Raw genomic sequence first — 20,878 nt, forward strand, 5'->3', positions numbered from 1 at the left:
TGGGGTTCCCCTAGAGCTCCAGAACACCATACAAGACCTCCTTTTTGAAGGCGCCTCGATTGTTTCTGAGCAAACTGATCAGAGGCTCCATGGCCTGAAAGACACCCGTGCTACCCTAAAATCATTGGGCATCTACACCCCGGCTACCCAGAGGTGCTCCTTCCTCATTAGGAATGTTCCTAGAGCACCTCCCCAGGGTCCACATACCGACTTCTCCTGCAATAGGAGCAGAAGCGGTAACTGCAGGAACAATAGGTGCTGCCCTCGCCTGACCCCAGATCACAACCAGGGGTCCCCCAACAAACCCTTCAGTCCACATCAGGGGTTTTGATGGGACCTACGAGGGCAACCTTCCAGTCTCCCCATTTCTCTTCCAGGACTGTTTATCCCACTTTACCCCAGCCTGGCGGTCTGTCACTTCTGATCGCTGGGTGCTCGAGATAGTGGAAAGGGGTTATGTAATCCCTTTCCACTCCCCTTCCTAACCCCCCTACCCTGTCCCTTTTTCTGGGACCCCTTTCACGAGCCACTGCTTCAAGAGGAGGTCCAACATCTCCTTACGATAGGAGCGATAGAACGCGTTCCCCCTGAGTTTCGGGGGAAGGGGTTCTATTCCCATTACTTTCTGGTCCCAAAGGGGTCTGCGTCCCATCCTGGACCTAAGAGCCCTCAACTCCTTCATCACCAAAGCAGAATTCAAAATTGTAACATTGGCGTCCATAATTCCCTCACTAGCCCCCGGAGACTGGTACAGTGACCTTGACTTAAAAGATGCTTACTTCCACATTCCCGTTTCCCCCCACCACCGCAAATTCCTCAGATTTACTGTGGGCCCGGACCACTACCAATTCATGGCCCTCCCATTTGGTATTTCCGTGGCCCCTCAGCTCTTCACCAAATGTATGATGGTGGTAGCCGCTGCACTCAGAAAAAGGGGTATCCAGGTGTTCCCCTATCTAGACGACTGGCTCCTGAAGGGGGACTCAGTCGTACGTGCAAACCCATATCACTGTAGTGCACGCACTTTTCAACGATCTAGGTCTTTTGTTAAAGTTGGACAAGTCAATCCTAGCACCCACTCCAATAATAGAGTTCGTGGGAGCCACCCTGGACTCTACCTCAGCAAGACCCTCCCTACCCAATTCCCGGTTTCTCACGATAGAGGTGGCAGTCAGGGACTTTCTGGAACTCCAGAACTTTCCAGTGACCACCGCCCGGACTTGCATGCGCCTCCGGGTCTCATGGCTGCCTGCACTTATGTAGTGCAACACGCCAGGTTGCGCATGCGCCCACTACAGATGTGGCTATCATGAATCCACAAACCAGTCATCCATTCATGGGACAGGGTGGTAATGGTCCCTGCTCCTGTCCTCCTTGAGCTGAACTGGTGGACTAACCAGGCAAAGGTCTTCACAAGGGTACCATTTTCCAGGCCGGTACCATCCACCCACCTTGTCACGGACGCCTCGGACACCGGCTGGGGAGCCCACTTGGGAGACCTTCACGCACAAGGTATGTGGTCTGTGGACGAGATCTCCTGGCATATCAACATCAAGGAGCTCCGGGCAGTCTGACTGGCTTGTGCGGTTTTCCTTCCCCACCTCGGGCAAGTCTATCCTCATCCTATCGGACAACACGACAGCAGTGGGGTATATAAACAAGCAAGATGGGGCCCATTCACCTGTGGGAACTTTGCATCGGGGCGGATATCCACCCAATGGCCTCTTACCTCCCCGGTTCCCAAAACTTCCTAGCAAACAAACTGAGCAGGTCCTTTGCAGGACACGAATGGTCTGCACCATTAGGTGGGATGTAGCCCAATCTGTCTTCCATGCATGGGGGTCTCCCCATCTGGACCCCTTCACCACAGGGCAGAACAGGAAGTGCCACCAGTTCTGCTCCCTCATGGGACAGGGCTCACTGGGAGATGCTCTCCTTCTCTCCTGGCTGCAGGACATACTATACGCCTTCCCACCATTCCCACTAATCCATAAGGTTTTACTCAGGGTGCAGGAGTTCAGAGCATCCCTGATTTTAATTGCCCCAGCCTGGCCCAGGCATCATTGGTTCTCAACCCTCCTCAATCTGTCATGCAAGAGACCCATGACCCTCCCGTTGCTCCCAGACCTGATTACTCAGGACTCAGGCAGGCTCTGCCACCCGGACCTGCACTCGCTGCATTTGACAGCGTGAAAGCTCTGTGGCTAACAGCTGAGGAACTTTAGTGCTCAGAACGGGTCCAGGAAGTCCTACTGGGTAGCAGGAAGCCCTCCACTAAGACCACATACTTGGCTAAGTGGAAATGGTTCTGTATCTGGGTTGCCCAGAAGGGAGTAAACCCAAGGCAAACTGCAATCCCCTTGATCCTGGATTACCTGTTAGACCTCAGGCTCCAGGACCTCTCTTCCTCTCCCATCAAGGTTCACTTGGTGGCCATTTTGGCCTTCCACCCAGAGGAAGGGGGGAAAACTCTGTTTGCTAACCCAATGGTCAGCAGCTTTCTGAAAGGGTTGGACAGGCTCTACACGTCCACCAGTGGGACCTAACCCTGGTCCTTTCCAAAGTTATGGGACCCCCATTTGAACCTTTAGCGACGTGTTCCCTTCTATACCTGTCATATAAGGTGTCTCTCCTGGTGGCACTCTCATCTGCCAGGTGGATATCCGAACTCAGGGCGCTCACCTCAGATCCCCCCTACATGGTGCTTTTCAAAGACAAGGTTAGGCTCTGATCCCACCCAGCTTTTCTGCCCAAGGTGGGGTCGTCTTTCCACATCATCCTGCCGGTCTTTTACCCCAAGCTACGTGCATCTGGGAAGGAACAGGCTTTACACACTTTAGATGTGTGCAGGGCAGTAGCTTTTTACTTAGACAGGACAAAACCATTCAGGAAGTCACAATTCTTTGTGGCCATCGCTGAATGGGTGAGGGGTTAACCCGTGTCCTCCCAGTGGATCTGCTCCTGGATAACCGCTTGTATCAATGAGTGCTATGTCCTAGCGGGTGTACCAGCTCCACCCCTTAGACTGCACTCCACGAGAGCCGTGGCAGTCTCCACCGCATTCATGGCAAAGGTTCCTATCCTGGACATCTGCAGAGCCGCGACATATCCATACCGTTGCCAATCACTATGCTAACGCATGAAGCCAGGCAGGGCGGTCCTCCACTCCTCTGTAGCTTCACCAGCTGGCCCTCCTCCATAGGTTCTGCTTTGGCGTCACCTAATTGGAATGCACATTAGCAATCACTAGAAGAAGAAAGAACAGTTACTTGCCTTGTAACTGTGAATCTTTGAAATGTGTTGCTCATGTCCATTCCAAATCCCCGCCCACCGCCCTTTCTCCACAATATTCCAGTAAGTAGAAACTGAATGGGTGAGGGGGCTAGCAGGGGTGTATATATAGGCCAATATACCGGCGTCACTCCAGGGGCTCCCCGCTGGCCCTAAGGGTACTGCTGAGAGAAAAACTTCTGATGACGCATGCACGCTGCGTGCACACACCTAATTGGATTGGACATGAGCAACACGTCTCGAAGAATCAGTTACAAGGTAAGTAACTGTTCTTTCTTTGATATATGTTGCACATGTCCATTCCTTGTTAGGTGTATGTACTCGCCCATGCATGGTATGGGAAGGTTTTCCCTCAGTGGTAGCAGAGGACTACCAGCTCTGGTGCTCTCTGGAGTGGTGCCAATATGGTGTGGTATAAGGGACACCATCGGCTTCCCCCATCCTTCGTTCCAGCTTGCCAGAAACTCTGACAGCAAAGGAGAAAGGCAGGTCCTGAAATGGACATGAGCAACATATCTCGAAGAACACCAGTTACAAAACAGGTAACTGTTGTTTTTGAGTGCTTGTTCATGTCCATTCTTTAAGGCTTTGTCCTCGTTGCAGGGTTTTTGCTGAAGAGATCTTCCATAAAAACATTTTGCACAAAAACCTGTCCACACCTCAATGTGCTTTTGCACATCCACACTGCATGATGGATGCTCTTGTGCAAAAAAGCTGATTGCCATTAACAGAATGGTCATCAGAGCACCTGTGCTTTTTTCGATATGCTCTTTTTGCACAAGAAACCCCCTGCGGAGCGTCCACACATGCCTTTTTGTGCAAGAGCTGTATAACTCTACTGGCAAAAGCCCTCTATCCTGTCGATTTACTGTTGTTGGTTTTTGTGCAAAAACAGCCATTTTTTTGCAAAAACACCTTGTAGTGTAGACATAGCCCAAGTGACTCCTAAGCGGTATCAGTGGAAGTGAGTATGAGTTCATAGATGTGAAACTTGTAGCACCAGTGTCTTTTCTGGCCTGCTGAGAGATGGCATAATGTGCTGTGAATGTGTGAACAAAGAACCATATCCTGGGTCTACAAATGTCCTTGCTGGGCACTCTTGGGGGAGTAGAATCATTGGTCCAGTCGCACTGCCCATCTTACTATGGGTAAGTCTGTCCACTAGTTATTAGAATATGTGACTACATTTACTGTATTTGTATGTTTAGGAAAAAATTTCAACTCTGGGTTAGGAATTAGACTGCATTTTGCTTGCTGTGTTGTGTATGAAAAAAATCATTTGGAAGGGGAATTAACTCAGCAATATGTACATATAGCTCATGTAAATGATGGTGTTTAACTACTCTTTTTTGGAAGTACGCAAGATACTCTCAAGAAAGGTGAATATAGATTTTATTCTCAACTTGACTAGCTTCGGCTTTGGTCATGTTTGACAGGCTTCTGGAAGTCTTGGTTCAGAAGGAGAGAGAGTATCAAAACCTCTTACGGCAAACTCTAGAGCAGAAAACGGAAGAGTTACACAGGCTTCAGTTACAGTCCAAGTCTGGAGGTAGGAGGGTTTATATTTGCTTCACACTCAGTTCCAAATGCTTATCAAAGCCTCTTCTTGAATCAGATTTTTATTAAATAGAACTCACTAATTTTGCATGGTTGCAGTTTTAACCTTGGAATAGTCCAGCAGTGTGTCAGGACCCCAAAATGGTTTTAGACCCCATTTTAAAATGGAGTCAATTGGGCTGACGTTAAACTTGCTGGGCCCCAGATTTTAGCTTTGTATTACTTCCCCACCTAGCGGTGGCAGAGCTCTTGTTTGGTTCTCTCCTTGGGGCTGTAGGGCTAAGGCACACTCCACCTTCAATCTCCCCTCCTGTGGTTGTGAAATAACTTATTTGTCAGAAGAGGGTCATGGTACAATGAAGGTTGAGAACCTAAGTAACAATCTAAGACAAAACCTGTGGCCCACAGCAAGGTTTCCTCAATGGGAGGAAATCATCAGGTTGCTGATGCAGAATTGTACAGCTGTCTCAATATTTTCTAGACCAGAAATAGCATGTTGTTGACCTGTTAATTTAATGTATGTTATTACAGAATTGCAAAACCTTCCAAGAGCTCCTGTACAGAATGTAGACCAAGAGCTCCTAGACTGGTTAAGACAACAAGGAGCTGACTCAGATGCAATTGAAAGGGTAAAACACACAAATTAACACTGTTTGTTAGTACTAATTTGATTCAATGAAATAATTTAGGAACAACTCTGCCTTTCAGTTTACTGAAGAGGATTACACACTGAATGATGTCCTTAATGATATCACTAAGGATGATTTGAGATATCTTAGATTACGGTAAGACAATGTTTAAATGCCAACATTGCCCAGAGTACCTGCTTGCCCTTCTATTGGTCTTAACATAAAAATGTCACAGATTACTGTAGTGGCCCTTACAAAAAAAATAAAAACACAAAGCAGCTTGATTGCACTAACTTTTTTTAAAATAGAAAATCCTTAGAAAGGGTTCTTGCTATTGTAATAAACTTAAAAGAAAATGTCAACATTAAATTAGTAGCCCAAGTCTTTTAGATAACTTGATTTAAGACTAATCTTTTCATTATATGATGATTCTCACAAAGCAAGGATGATTATGGGTGGCTTTTCTGTCATTCTAGAAAGTTCATACTCATTGAATGCCCTACTGGTTTTGATAGAGTACCTTTGTGCATAATTACCATATTTTTCCAAAAATTACTTACAGCCTTTGATCGTAAAAGAATTCTTAATAAAAAAAAGCAGATTCTTCTTACTCAATATTAATCTCTGGCTGCAATAGAAACGCAGTTTGTATCTAGTGATAGAGCCCAGCTTGCTTTGGTCAGCTGTCCCCTACTTGATATCACAGTGGCACTTCAAAAAATTCTTCAGTGCTGTCCATGAGTACAATTACTAATGTTTTGAATTTTAAATACAATTTCTAATTCTGTTTTAATTTCATCTTTGTAGTGGTGGTCTTCTCTGCAGAATCTGGAATGCAATATTAAACCACAGAAAAATGGCCAATAAGCCCTCAGAAACGAACAGTTGAATCTCAGACAGTACAGCACATTCCAAGCATTTCTTAAATTATTTTATTTTTGCATTTTGCACAGCTAAATGGCCTGTTTATCAATGTAATAATTTAACTTCAAAATATAAGTACAGTCAACTGTAGCACAGCTTTAAGACTGCCCCTAATTTTTTAAAAATGTGTAAAATAAGTATATTAATGTATTTCACCTGCCAATGTAAATATAACTGCAGCTGAAGAAAAGAGCTTGCTGTTTTTAGTAAAAAAACATGCCATATACTTAGAGCTGTCTAAAATGCATTCTAATTTTAGACATGTATAATTCTATCACCTGCACTGAATAAATATCAACCAAATGTATATAAAGGATGGAGAACTTGTATGTGGCTACAAAGGTATCTAGAGTGTCGCTATAGCTTTTTTTTACATTAAATGTTTGCTTTGTGTTGCTATTTTCATTTCCTTAAGTAGTAAATCCAATTTAATAAAAAAATCAAAACACTAGTTTGTAGAAGTCCCTTCTACAGACTTCTGAATTCCAAAGGAAGAAGTTGAAACAGTAGGGTCCTAGCATCTGTTAAGTCCTTACATGAGCAATAAACAAAGTTTTACCACAGATAACTTAAAAATGCTTTCATACCCAAAGCAAATAGGCAGAGACACCACTTTAGTGTTACAATTAATATATTTATATACTGTACATAACATGATTTATTTATTCAACACACAAAGGAGTAACTTTCATAAGTAAAGCAATCCAAAACCACCCATTAAGCAAATTTATAGCAATTGCTTTATCCTAATTCAGCTCCTCACTTATAGGCATCCATAGACGCCTGCATTCTTCTACATAATGTTTAGCTCTCTTTAGCTGACATTAAGTTTGTTTGGAAAAGTAAAATTGCTATGAACAGTTCATTCTTACAACAAGTACAAAATGTAATCGTTCCGTCCAAAAAAGGCCATAAGGTAACAAGCTGCTGGAGTAATTTTAGCCAATGGACTTGTATTTGATCCACTGACTAGGGCCACGCACTTCAAAAGGGGGCTCATTTTTGTAGATATGGTTGCCTAATTCTTCCAATGATGGTTCTGGATCAGTGGTAGCAAACTGAGCAGCCTCCTCAATTTCCTTCCTTACTTCCACATCAATCTCCTAAAACACAGAAGACCAAGTAAGCTTTGATTGAGAAGCAATGTTAGTTCCTATAAAAGGGGGTAGCAGATGGAATGGTCACTGATTATTGCTGCATTTCTTCCTTTCAGCAAGTAATGCAGCATGAGAAAAGGTCACATCAGAAGATCCATAATCAGACAAACTTCTAGTGGCATTCAATAACTGCAAGATTTGGTTGTAATACAAACATGGGAATTTCAAATGCCTCACAAGATAACACTGGGTCTGAAGTGTAATTTTAGCCTATCATACTACAGGATTCATGATCTCACGCTCTCTTTCCATTACAGCTGCTAACATGTGGTGAGATCTTTTGCAAACTTTACCGGTTAGTTGTTGAAGTTCACTAATGCCTTAGGAAATGGTTTATTCCATCATGAGTGTGTTGAGTGCTAAACTAACTCCTCCCTACAGCACCCAAAGGCTGTATTGCAGTCATTAATTGCTTCTTAGGTCAGTTATTCTTTTGGCATGTTCAGGATACGTCTCCACAACAGCATTATTTCAGAACAACATAAAATGCATCTATATAGCAAGCCATTATTTCAAAATATCAAGCCTGGAGGACTTCTTACTCTGACAGCTGTAACCTTTATTTTACGACCATGGTCACCAACCAGTAGATCGTGATCTACCGGTAGATCTCAGGGGCTCTAAGAGTAGCTCTTGAGCCCTCTCTGAACTGCGCACCTGGCCGTACATTTACATTAGATTTCCTCATGTAATGTGGGCGGGGCAGTAGATCTTCGCCTGTTCTGAGACTTAAAAAGTGATCTTGGGTGTAAAAAGGTTGGAGACCACTGTTTTACAAGAAGTAAGGGAAGCTGAAAGAAGAGAGTTCTTTCCTTTGACTTCCTGCTGTGTAGACAGCGCCAAAAGCCAAATTAAGCTATTTCAACTTTTGCCTGCTGTGTAGACATACCCTCAGACTTCTGGTAGTTTTATTAATTTTAACTTTTTTCTAGATTTAACTGCTATTTATGTTCCAGTGATTTGTTTAGTATGACGATTGGCAGACTCACTAGATGAGCTTGGCAGAAATATTTTTTTTTTAGTGTAGTGTACAAAAAAAAACCATGAACTTCAACTTTCAGAGATATGGAGAGGTCAGACAATTATTTAGTGACAATTAACTCTGAGAAAATGTCTGTATGAAATCAAAATATATACAATAAATATTCTTAAGCAGCATTTTTCTCTCACTTTGCCTTTCTGTAAATTTCAATTGAAATATTTTTTCCTTGGGTTTGTGTAAGAATTAAATAATCATCAACATCTAATCCCTCCAGGTTTATTTAAAGAGCACAATTTAAAAATAACCTCCCCTCATCAGGAAATGTATAATGCACCTCAAAATACCCCAAGTACAGTAAAACTCCGGTGGTCCGGCAGCTGCTTCAAGTTGTTAGAGTAATTGATTAACTGTGGCTGGATCCACAGCCAACACGCAGTTAATGTAACTTTCCTCTCTACTGCCGAGGGGGAGGGGGAGGAGGAGGGGGCGAGGGTGTGCCAAAGCAGCCGCATTCAGGATGTTCTGGTCAGTTACAATCACTCGGGCTGGATCCACAGCCGACACGCAGTTAATGTACTTTAACTCACCCCCTCCCTCTCCCACCAACTCCTACCTTCCCCTGCCTTCTCCCCCCCCTCTCCCCCCCGGCAGTAGAGAGGAAAATTACATTAACTGCGCGTCGGCTGTGGATCCAGCCGGAGTGATTGTAACTGACCAGAACGTCCTGAATGTGGCTGCCTGCCTGTCACCGCCTCTCCTCTTCCACCACTCGCAGGCTCTGCCTCCCTGTAGCAGGAGGGAGGGTTTGGCACTCCCCCGGGACCTGCCCCTGCCAGAGTACCTCCTGATAGTCCGGCATTTCTGATAATCCGGCACCACCTGGGTCCTGGATTATCAGAAGTCTACTGTAGTAGGTTTTTTTAAAAAATACAAAAACACCCCTTCCCTTCTCCTCTACCCCCATCCAAGAGCTGCCACTCACCTCAAAGTTTGCAAGGGACTATACTGTACCCAATTCTGTTTCTCAGAAACAAAATATATGCAGTAAAATGTAACCTCACTTACATATAGTTTTTACTCAGTTATATAAAACTCCTTTTGTTTAAAGAAGAAAACAATGACTATTTTCATTAATCTCTTATTTCTCACCAATAGCACTGTTAAACAGGCTGAGGGGGAGAACTGTTGGCAGCACCATCACAGGGCCACTGACTACAATGGGCACAGGCCATCACCAAAAGTTGTCTGAAAAATAAACGTAATACCTTCAATTCTTCAATATTAGAAAGATTGTTGTTAACCATTCTGTCCTTCAGCAGAGTAATAGGGTCACTTTTGCTTCTGACTTCTTGAATTTCTTCCCTAGTACGATAGCTATGAGAGAGAAGCAAAGACATGCATTATATAAGTTCCATACACTACCACCAATTCATTCAATTAATGAATACACTTCAACTGCTACTGAAGTAACATGAAAAAAGTAATTATTGGCCTGCAGGCTAATAAAATGATTGTGCTGGGATTGAAAATATGGGTCCAAATCCCACTCTGCTAGACTTTCAGTGAGATTGGGCAAATGACTTATTTCCTCTAAAGCCTCATCTAAGTTGACCAAAGTTATTCTACTCCAGCTACATGGATAACATAGCTGAGATTGACATACTGCATACAGTGTCTATACTCTGCATTGATGGAAGACTCTGTTGACTTCTCTTATCCTCTTGTTCCAGTGGAGTACTAGAATTGATTGGAGAATGCTCTGCAGTTGAACTACTAAATCAACCCTTGCTGCATCAATTATTGATCCTCAGTTAAGTGTAGACAAAGGTTATTTCTTTATTTCATGAGGGATGTGTTAATGAAGATTAATTCATCTCTGTCAGATGATGGGGGATTTAAGTACTTAGAATATATTTGTACTGTTATTTTCAAAATTATGGTCTGAGATCTCACAGGTATAACTGGTTAAAACTAAAAACACCCAAAACACAAAAACAAAAAACCCTTAAAGAGGAAGCACAAGAAGGAAGAGAATTCTGCTTTTACACTAAGCTGTGAATAAGAAAATTCTTTGATCACTGAAGAAATTATCAGCCAGCCTTCAGCGACTAACATAAAATATAATCATCTACACATGGAAGGAATAGCATATCAGGATCACCTCTTCCTAGACATTCTCGTCACCTGACATTGTTTTTCCAGTAGCTAGAAAATATTCTTCCTGAAATAAATAATCCACATGGAAACTTTGGCACAATGATCAGTCCTCAGTGTATTTAAAAATGCATGAAGTAGCTAGTGTATTAGGGTGAAATACTAAGATGGCATTTTTCATTCCAAATTAAAGTACTGTTACTTAATTTCTTTACCAAAGGATAATCAGCAGCCTTCCTTGAAAGCATGTACTAGAGAGGTATAAAAAGCAAGCTGTTTTTCAGTTAAAAACCTTCATAAAATTGTGGAAAAAGGAATTTGTTGGTGCAGAATAAACAAGGCCTTCCTGCACATGACATTTTGAAAAATATTATCAGGACTTATGCCACTTCGAAGTATTATGAAGCAATTGAGAGAGAGAGATTAATGTGATGCTTGCAATATAAATCTATGAAGAGACACAAGAGAGCGTTATTGGCTGGTGATGTGTTATTAGGCAATGGGATCTGAGTGATCAAGTTGACTCTCATAAGCAGCAAGATTTCAATTTTAATTTTTTTACATGCCTCAATGTGGATTTCAGAAGGTACCATTTAAAAAGTGTGATGGGTGGCATTAATTTTTGGATTGATTGTGCAAGTACAGGGAGAAAGAGGAAAAATTACTACCAACTTTTCTAGCACTCACTAGGCCTAGTGTATAGATTAACCACTAGAGTAAGTTCACACAATCCTTTTTACTGTACCTGATTCCAGGGTCGCTCATACTGTGTCCATGATAGCGATATGTCTGTAACTCCATCAGCATAGGACCCTGCAAAAATAGTTCATGGATATTTTAATGAGCCTAAAGAGCAACAATATCATACTCTACAGCCCCAAGCATCAGACCATTCTGTGAATAAAACACCGCCAACGCTCCTGTAAACCATCTTTCCAAGTTATCTCTATTCATTACATATGATGTCTTGCAACACAGACAAGAGATATTTCATTATCCTTAAACAATTCCTAGATGGCTCTCAAGAACTTTGGATAAACATGTTGTGAAGGCAATTCAATAACCTCACTTTGCAGCTTGTTCTCACTACCTGGTTCTTAAGTAATTAAACAACATAACACCTCAGCTTCAGAAGTCAGTCCTCCATTATTCTGCAAATTTCAGCTGTATAATATTGTCTTTTATTTTCAAGATTGTAATAGAGTTGTCCTGGCGCTATCAGTATTAATTATGTCTCTTGTGCTTCTTTCATGCCAGTACACTTCTGGTGTCAAAAACAGTGTTAAAAAATTAGTTCATCCATTTCACCTGCTTCTTTAGAACCAAAGAAGTGGAACACACACTCCAATACAGAAGATCTTCATTGTGATTTTATCCATGTCTGAGCTTGTGTAAGTTACAACCTGTACCATACCCTCCTTAGTTTGACATCCTTGGAACCTGACTAGTCCTGAACCAGGGAATTTGCCAGAGGTCAATGCCGGTTGCCACTGGCTGCCAGGCTCTGCTCTGGTGGCAGCAGAAGGGCTGATATTGACCAAGAAGTGACTGAATGGGTGGAGGGTGCACTCGGAGGAAGATGCAGGAGCAACCAAGCCCTGTGCTAGTCAAGCTGCGCTTCTGGACCTCGATGGCAACACTCCACAGCCACCCTGTCTCTTCAAACATCCCCATCCAGTCCCTGCTCGGTCATTGCTAGTGCTCCTTTGCCACAGGCTGCAGGGCCCCACTCCAGCGGTGGCAGAGGGCCGCTGCTGATGAGGTGGAAGGGGGGCGAGAGGGGAGGCACTCAGGAGAAGAGGCAAGATGGATGCAGAGTCCAAGGAGCACAACCCCATAGGAGCATAAATGTGGCAGCTGGGCTGCACTCCAGCCTCTTTCCCCCGAGTGTCCTCTGTCCCTGCTTCTCCCCATCCCTGAGCTTATGGCATACTGGAAGCTCTGGAAGGGCAGGAAAGGAATTGCTGAGCGGGTAGGCTAGCTTTTCCTCATGAGTCCTCCAAACCACAAAGTTCTCACAAGGATGCTGGACCACAGATAGCAGTCTGGACCATAGAGATTGAACCTGTTTTTACTCTTCCTGGGTGCCTACCTCACAAAAATTTACTTCAGTTATTTTATATTTGTTGCAAATATAACAGTATTGTTACCTCACTGACCTTTTAATTGGTATAGACAATGTTTAAAATGTAAATATTCTAAGCAGAAGACATACAATGGATGAAAATACATGCTTTTTAGTTGTAATATGATTTTTTTACTTTTACCATTATTAATTGACTTAAAGGCTGTGTCTACACTGGCATGAATTTCCGGAACTGCTTAAAACGGAATACTATTCCGTTTTCAGTTTTTCCCTAAAAGGAGTGTCTACATTGGCAGGCTGCTTTTCCGGAAAAGCCCTTTTTCCGGAAAAGGGCCAGTGTAGACAGCCCAGTAGTCTTTTCCGGAAAAGAGCCCCGATCGCCATTTTCGCGATCGGGGCTTTTTTCCGGAAAAGACTACTGGGCTGTCTACACTGGCCCTTTTCTGGAACAATGTTCCGGAATAAGGACTTATGCCCGAGCGAGAGCAAAATAGTTTTTCCGGAATAGCAGCTGATTTTGTACAGTAAAGCGTCGTTGCTTTTCCGGAAATTCAAGGGCCAGTGTAGACAGCTCGCAGCTTATTCCGGAAAAGCGGCTGATTTTCCGGAATAAGTGGCCCAGTGTAGACACAGCCAAAGTGTTTAGACAGTCCATTTCTGGAAAACAGAAAAAAAAATCAGATCAAATAATTATATAAACATGTTTGACACTAAGTTTCCTTAATTGAGAAGAGATGCAAAGAGAATTTCAAAACGTAATTTAAACGGAGAGTACTGGCTAAGGATGAAATTTTGTATGTGGGAATAATATAGCACAAAATAATTCATAGTAAAGGACTGATATTGAGTAACTTACTTTTCCAGATCTACAATAATCAGCTGCAAACTTCGTTGCTTCCCTCACACAAAGAATATCCATGCCATCTACCTGTTAAAAGAAAAGTTTTTAAATTAAATAACAAAAAAGACATCAGAAGGTGAACCAAAAATCTAAATGCCTAGACGCAGTATGAATTCATGATCTCTAATAATCTGCTCCATTATAAATATGGAAAAGATGGAAATCGTTCTTACTCTTATTCCTGGAATGAAGTCTCCTCTTTTGTAGTAGTCAGTGCTGGCTGCAGCTCTCTCTACTGAAGTACCCATTCCATACCTGTTGTTCTCGCAAATGAAAATGCATGGCAGCTTCCACAAAGCTGCCATATTATATGTTTCAAATATCTGACCCTGAAAGAAAAACAGTTGGTATGTAAGTTGGGTCCTTCTTTGGATTCTTTGATTTTTAAGCATCAAGGTCTACAAGGTCTTTCACTTCCAACAAAGGTCTGATAGTGAATTTAAATTCTGAATCAGTTCAGTCTAGAAAGAAGAAAATCATAGAATCTAAGATCTACAGTTCATCTTAATCTGTATGTAATAAAACACTATTAAAAAAAGAAGTATCCCAAGCCCATAGATAACCACCATCAGGATAAACTGGAACATCAAAGAAGTCAAAACCCTAAAATATTTTCAATAGAAAATTACATCAATAAAAGCAAAGTTGGACTATACATGTAAAATGATACTGTTCCACTTTAGTTAACTAAAGTCCCAACAATTCTGTTGTATTATCTACTGTATGCAAGTAAAGGTCACAGAAAGGGTCATCACTTGAGAATCTCCATTTACCAGTGGAAAGTGAGATGGCTTCCACAGCTGTGGGGAGAGGAGATACTAAAGCACAGATTTCTGTATAAATTGCTACAGTTAAGTTTCTAGCCATTATTGCAAAAAGTAACCTTTCATACATGAATCAAGTGTAAACTAGTGAGTTGCTATGCCCAATCCTAGGTCTTACGAATGCTACTGCTCATGGATTTCCCCCAAGCACCAACAGAGCAATGTCAGAAGAAAATTAACTAGGGTTGTCAAATGATTTAAAAATTGCCGTTAATTGTGCTATTAAACAATAGAATAGTATGCATTTAAATATTTTTTATGCTTTCTATATTTCCAAAAATATGTATTTTAATTACAGGTTGTACCTCCTAAAGGTGTCAGACCAGGGACCTCACCAGTCCTGAATGATGGAATTTGCCAGACTGGGGAGGTCCCTTGCTGCTGGCTTCCTAGTTCACTGCTGGCTCTGCTTCCAGTCCCAGTTGAGCTGCCTGTCAGTGATCCCTGCTGGACTGTTTCCCCTCCCCCAACACACTATCAAGTCCCTGGCTTCAGCCCCGGCTCCTCTGCTCACCCGGCCCTGCCTCCCCTGCCAGGCTGCTGCTAGCCCCACCAGCTTCCTAGCCCAGCAGGGCTTCCAGGTGCTAGCTCTCTTGCTCTGTGACTCCCGGCTCCCAGGGCTCTCTGGCCTGGGAACATGTTGCTGGACCAGAGAGACCCAGTTTAGGGAAGTGCAATCTGTACACAGAAAACAAAGTGCACATAGTTATTATAAAGATTTGCACATTAAACAATACTATTTCTCAATTCCTCCATTTTAAATATTGTATTGCAATCTCTATCATGAATTTACAAATGTAGAATTATGTAAAAAACCTTGCATTCACAAATAAAAATGTAGAACTTTTAAAGCCTATAAGTCCACTCAGTCCTATTTCTTGTTCAGCCAATTGCTCAAACAAGTTTGTTTACATTTACAGGAGATTATTATTAACAAGAAGTGGACATTATCACCTTAAAGTGAAAAATAGGTTTTTGCATGGCACTGTTCTATCCAGCATCACAAGATATTTGCAGGTCCAATGCCCTAAAGATTCATGTCCCTTCATGTTTTAACCACCATTCCATGTCCATGCTGATGACAGGTTCTGCTTGATAACTATCCAAAGCAGCAAAGCCCAACACACGTTCATTTTCATCTGAGTTAGATTTTACCAGCAGAAGATTCATTTTCTTTTTTTGGTGGTTAAGATTCTGTAATTTCTACATTGGAGTGTTCCTCTTTTAAGACTTCTAAAACATTCAGATTTTGGAAGGCACTTCATATTCTTAAACCTTGGGTTGAATGCTGCAGCTATCTTTAGAAATCTCACATTGGTACCTCCCTTGCATTCTGTCAAATCTGCTATGAACATTTTTCTAAAACAAATCTTCTGAGTCATAATTAAAGACATCTATAACATGAAATATGGAAGAATGGTGGCAACACAGATCAGAAGATATACAATTCTCCCTCAAGGATTTCAGTCACAAATTTATTTTATGCTTTTTTTTTTTTTTTTTTTTTTTTTTTAATAAGCATCATCAGCATGGAAGTATTTCCTCTGGAACGGTGGCTGAAGCAAGAAGGGGCAAACAAATATTTAGCATATCTATCACGGAAATAACTACAAATGTCATGTGAATGCCTGTTTCCACATTCAGATGACATTGTAAATAAGCAGCAGACAGCATTATGTCCTGTAAACAAACATACTTGTTTGTCTTGGTTACTGTCTGAATAACAATTAGGATTTGCAGGCACTAAAGTTTTACTGTGTTTTGTTTTTGAGTGCAGTTACGTAACAAAAAAAAATAATCTACATTTATAAGTTGCACTTTACAATAAAGAGACTGCACTGCAATACTTATATGAAGTGAATTGAAAAATACAGCTCATTTTTAGAATGCAAATATTTATCAAAAATAAAGTGAACAGTGTTGTAACTGAAATCAATATATGTGAAAATATAGAAAAAATCCAAATGATTTAACAAATTTCAATTGGTTTTCTATTGTTTAACTGTGCAATTAAACAGGTCATTAATCACGTTTTTTTTTTTAATTTAACTGATTAATCGACAGCCCTAAAAGTAACACTTCAGAACTCTGGATGGCAGAGAAACTCACAAATCATGTCAACATCATGCTTCTCCTACTTAGAAAAGTCATTAGCAACAGTAGAAGCAGGTACTGCTCAGAGTAAGTCTAGTGTATGCAAAGACATCTTCCTTAGCACTTGCCGGCTGAGACAGAGAATGGCGAAGACCCAACCCCACTCCCTCACAGCTTCCTAGAGAGGAAGAGAGAGCTCCAGTAGGGGGAGTGGTGGAGAATATGGCACTTCAAAATTATAAGAAAGCGCCTATTAGCAATAAGTTTAAATGAAATATGTGCTCCCAAACAGGTTCAACACCCTGCTAGGAATTCCAGGATCCTTTGCACTTCCAATATGTGAAGAACCATTAGGATGAAGACTTCCATCACCACCACCACTTCCCTTGCCCCTTAAATATATAGTGGATTTCAGAATTTGGAAATTTTAAGTTTGGAAAATTTGTAAGTTGAGAGAGTTTGTCTATGCCTCTGTGCGTGCATCTGTTTGTTCCAGAACTACTTCTAAACAGTAAGAGCTAGGACCACCAAATTTGGTACATAGCTTCATCTTATTATAACTTAAAGCAAGGTCAGGGTTTGGTTGTGCCAAGAAAACAGGATGTGCCCAGAAGGGGATAAAACCAATCAGCAGGCTTCCTACATGTACCAGCTCCCGCACCTCCCTTCCCCTCCCCACCTGCACTGTTGCCTCAGATTCAGAAGTAGCAGTGCTGGAAAAAAGGGGGAAAAGAAAGACAGATAGCTCAGTGGGAGTTGGTATGCGCAGGGGTGAGGCAGTGCTGGGGGGAGGCGCATGTACATGGCCTCCTGCCTCTCTCTTCTCCCTTCCCCTCTGCCTGTGTATCAGATGGAGGGGGTGGTGGTGTGTAACAGAGTTAACGAATGAGCCCAGGCTTATCAGTTAACCGTGTATACAGGTACACATTAACTTCCCTACTTCTCACCTGTCCCCAAGGTCCTACAGTAGAGAGGCCTGGGGCAGCTTGAATACTGTACCTCTTTTCTCCAGCCTCACCCCAGAGCAATGATTTAATGAAGAGAAACAAAAAATTGTGTTAAAAGACCCAAGCAAACAGTGATCTTATTTTGTGAAGTAGGGAGCTACCTGCTGGTGAAAGCTGATGACATCCCTTTTGTGTATTGAGAGAGTAAAACAAAAATGAATTCAGTTATGCACCCGAGCAATGCCGGGTCAATCTAGTATTTACAGGCAGTCCCTGTCTTACAAACGGGTTACGTTCCAAACACCTGGTCGTAACTCGATTTGGTCGTAAGTCGGAAATACCCTTAAACGTGCTGTTCGAAAAACTTGACATACATGGCTCTCAACTCAAAAATATTATAATGGGGCTAATGGGAGGTTGGTCGTCAGTACAGATGGTCGTAAGTCGGTGTGTTCGTAAGTCAGGGAGTGGCTGTATATAACTCAGTGTGAAGCCTGAAAGTGCGCAGACAAAGTAGCAGCCTGGCAGTGACCAAAATGTATCTGGTAACTGCTCAGTAATTTACACAACATGACTTTGGCTCTTATCTAGTTATCAGTAGGCAACTGTCTAAATTATAAAGCCCAAAAAGCTGCCAAACTTACTGACTTCTACATACAAGTCACAAAATGATCGACAATGTCAACAGCGTATACAGAGAACTACTCTTACTATACACATTTAAATCAAGAAAGCTCACCTGATTGGCAGCACCATCTCCATATAAAGTAAGACAAATCTCATCTTTGCCAAAATAGTTACAGGCCAAGGCAATCCCAGCTCCAAGAGGAACCTATGTGAATTATACAATACAGATTTAACAGGCCAAATTGGTATTTTCAGAGCTACATTTGGAAAAGTTGGAGACAGACAGCTATGAACTATAAAAATTAACTGTTTAAATGTATGCAACTGATGATGAAAATAACTACAAAGGCTGTTAACTCATTTCCATAAGATTTGATTCCTATTACAATCAAAATCTAAACTCGGGTTTTCACATAGCATTAAATAATATCAATAGTTTAATCTCTTATCTGTTCAGCAATATGTTTCAGTTTGTGAAGAATTAAGTGGAAATGAATTTAGAATATGGTCATGTCCAGCAATAACTGTTGCGGGCAGATTTATAGTAAGAAAAGTAATGCTGGCACAAAGTATTTAAGGGAGATATAATTTGATTTTTAAATGTTAGCATATTGTATCCTTTACTATACCTGAGCGCCAACAATGCCATTGCCACCATAGAAGTTCTTAGCATACATATGCATTGATCCTCCTTTTCCCTTAGCACATCCTCCTTTTCTACCTAAAAAGTGTAGGCATGTAATGAAAAGACAGACCCTTTTCCAAAGAGGCTGCATTTTAAGTATCTGACAAGATAATAGGGCTATAAACAGATGGAGAACATAAAAAAATACTGCAACAACTACATCTATTAAACACTAAATGAGATTAGTGAGAGAAATGGAAAACATGTACTGGAACAGTCCCATTCATTCTATAATATCTTAGTATTTTCTATCAAGAAAGATCTTATTTGTGTTCAGACAACCCCTGCTATAGCAAACAACATGTGTTAGTCACAACCTAGTGTAAATATGGTTCCTGAGAGAAAGGTTCTAACATGGGTTTTCCTGACTAGTCTAATTTATTATCCCAGCTTCACTGTAGCAATTACCATAGAAAGAGTACCATCTTATAACCAAGTTATCCCTGGTAATTCCTTTGTGCATTATAGATAAAGCCATGCTATGCTACAGCTCTCGCAAAGACAAAAGCAGTAGTACAACTCAGGGCCTGAACCAACCAAACTGCAGGACTGGAGGGTCTCAAACCCTATCATGAATAAATAAGGTCTACCAGAAGCACAGTTTAGATGGGATCTATTGCACAAATAATAATAAAGCTACTGCAGCAAGACATGCTTCTAGGTAATGCTTGTGTATTGAGTCTATGATATCAAGCTTCCAGATTAACTGAAGAGAATAGTATTTTGTATTTCTTACTCCAAGTCAGAAGGAGAATCTGAGTATTAGTTACCCTGTGACTTTACTGAGTGGCATCAGGAGAAATCACAGAATGTTGCGACATCCCATGTCCAAATGTATTTAGTATGTCAGACAGTTTAGATCAGTAGCTTCAGGAGGTAGCCGAGCCTGTTGTTTTTTCTGTAACAGACTAATGGTTTGATAGCACTTTATACACTTACAAAACATGTAGATGGTATCATGAGCTTTCGTGGGCACTCTGGTCATCTGAAGAAGTGGGCTGTATCCACGAAAGCTCATGATACCATCTACATGTTTTGTTAGTCTATAAAGTGCTATCAGACCATTTGTTGTTTAGATCAGTGATACTCAAGATCTCGGTTTCTCAAGAGCTACTGTACAGCAATATGGCTGGGTACAGCAATAGTTGTTGCAGGCAAGTTCATAGTAAGAAAAGTGATGCTGGCACAGAGCATCTAAGTAAGATATTATTTGATTTTAAAAAGTTAGAACTTTGCATACTGTATCATTTACCTTGCCTGAACCTGAGCACTCAAAAAAGTCACAGTTGTGTGAATTCATGGTTTCATTTACTCTAGTACCATATACAGGCAGTCCCTGGGTTACGTACAAGATAGGGACTGTAGGTTTGTTCTTAAGTTGAATCTGTATGTAAGTCGGAACTGGCATCCAGATTCAGCCACTGCTGAAACTGACCAGTTTCAACAGCGGCTGAATCTGGACGCCAGTTCCAACTTACATACAGATTCAACTTAAGAACCCCAGGCATCCCCAAGTCAGCTGCTGCTGAAACTGATCAGCAGCTGATTCCAGGAAGCCTGGGGCAGGGGCTTCCTGTAGTCAGCCACTGGTCAGTTTCAGCAGCGGCTGACTTAGGGACGCCTGGGGCAGAGCAGCTGGGGTGCTGCTGGGTTGGTCCAGTAGCGCCAAGGAGCGGTGCTGCGGGACCACCCGGCAGCGCCCCACCTGCTCTACCACAGGCCCGGGGCTTTGCTCCACGTCTCCCTAGTCTGCTGGGGGGGGCGCACTAGCTGCGTTCCCCCCCCAGCAGACCAGGGAGACGCTGAGCAAAGCCGCGGAGGACCCAGGCGGGATCGTGGCGCTGATCTGGAAGCGCCGCGATCCCGCCCAGGTCCTCCTCCGCTTTGCTCAGCGTCTCCCTGGTCTGCAGACCAGGGAGACGCTGAGCAAAGCGAGGAGGACCCGGGCGGGACGCGGCACTGATCTGGCTCCTCTTTCCCCCCCCCCCCTCCCCAGCAGACCAGGGAGAGGCAGAGCAGC

At 42.3% G+C, this 20,878-nt stretch overlaps 2 protein-coding genes across 8 annotated transcripts in view; one reads left to right on the top strand and one right to left on the bottom strand.

Moving 5' to 3' along the window:
* Positions 1-8,932, top strand: part of MAP3K15 (mitogen-activated protein kinase kinase kinase 15) — a 159,437-nt gene extending 150,505 nt beyond the window's left edge. For 5 of the 6 annotated variants that reach the window (XM_075913486.2, XM_075913503.2, XM_089774904.1 and 2 more), the window contains 4 exons: positions 4,728-4,840; positions 5,380-5,477; positions 5,557-5,633; positions 6,285-6,604. In XM_075913486.2, the coding sequence (XP_075769601.2) occupies positions 4,728-4,840; positions 5,380-5,477; positions 5,557-5,633; positions 6,285-6,366 (370 nt within the window). In that variant the 3' untranslated portion in view covers positions 6,367-6,604. Of the gene's footprint in view, positions 1-4,727; positions 4,841-5,379; positions 5,478-5,556; positions 5,634-6,284; positions 6,605-7,614 lie in introns of those variants that run through there. The other variant, XM_075913494.2, reaches the window with a different exon arrangement.
* Positions 7,015-20,878, bottom strand: part of PDHA1 (pyruvate dehydrogenase E1 subunit alpha 1) — a 32,351-nt gene continuing 18,487 nt past the window's right edge. For both annotated transcript variants that reach the window (XM_075913668.2, XM_075913659.2), the window contains 7 exons: positions 18,803-18,894; positions 18,286-18,378; positions 13,855-14,010; positions 13,637-13,708; positions 11,440-11,507; positions 9,806-9,914; positions 7,015-7,504 (listed from right to left, as the gene is read on the bottom strand). In XM_075913668.2, the coding sequence (XP_075769783.1) occupies positions 7,340-7,504; positions 9,806-9,914; positions 11,440-11,507; positions 13,637-13,708; positions 13,855-14,010; positions 18,286-18,378; positions 18,803-18,894 (755 nt within the window). In that variant the 3' untranslated portion in view covers positions 7,015-7,339. The remainder of the gene's footprint in view (positions 7,505-9,805; positions 9,915-11,439; positions 11,508-13,636; positions 13,709-13,854; positions 14,011-18,285; positions 18,379-18,802; positions 18,895-20,878) is intronic.

The sequence above is a fragment of the Pelodiscus sinensis genome, chromosome 1 (assembly GCF_052426305.1).
Source record: "Pelodiscus sinensis isolate ZL-2025 chromosome 1, ASM5242630v1, whole genome shotgun sequence".
NCBI lineage: Eukaryota > Metazoa > Chordata > Testudines > Trionychidae > Pelodiscus > Pelodiscus sinensis.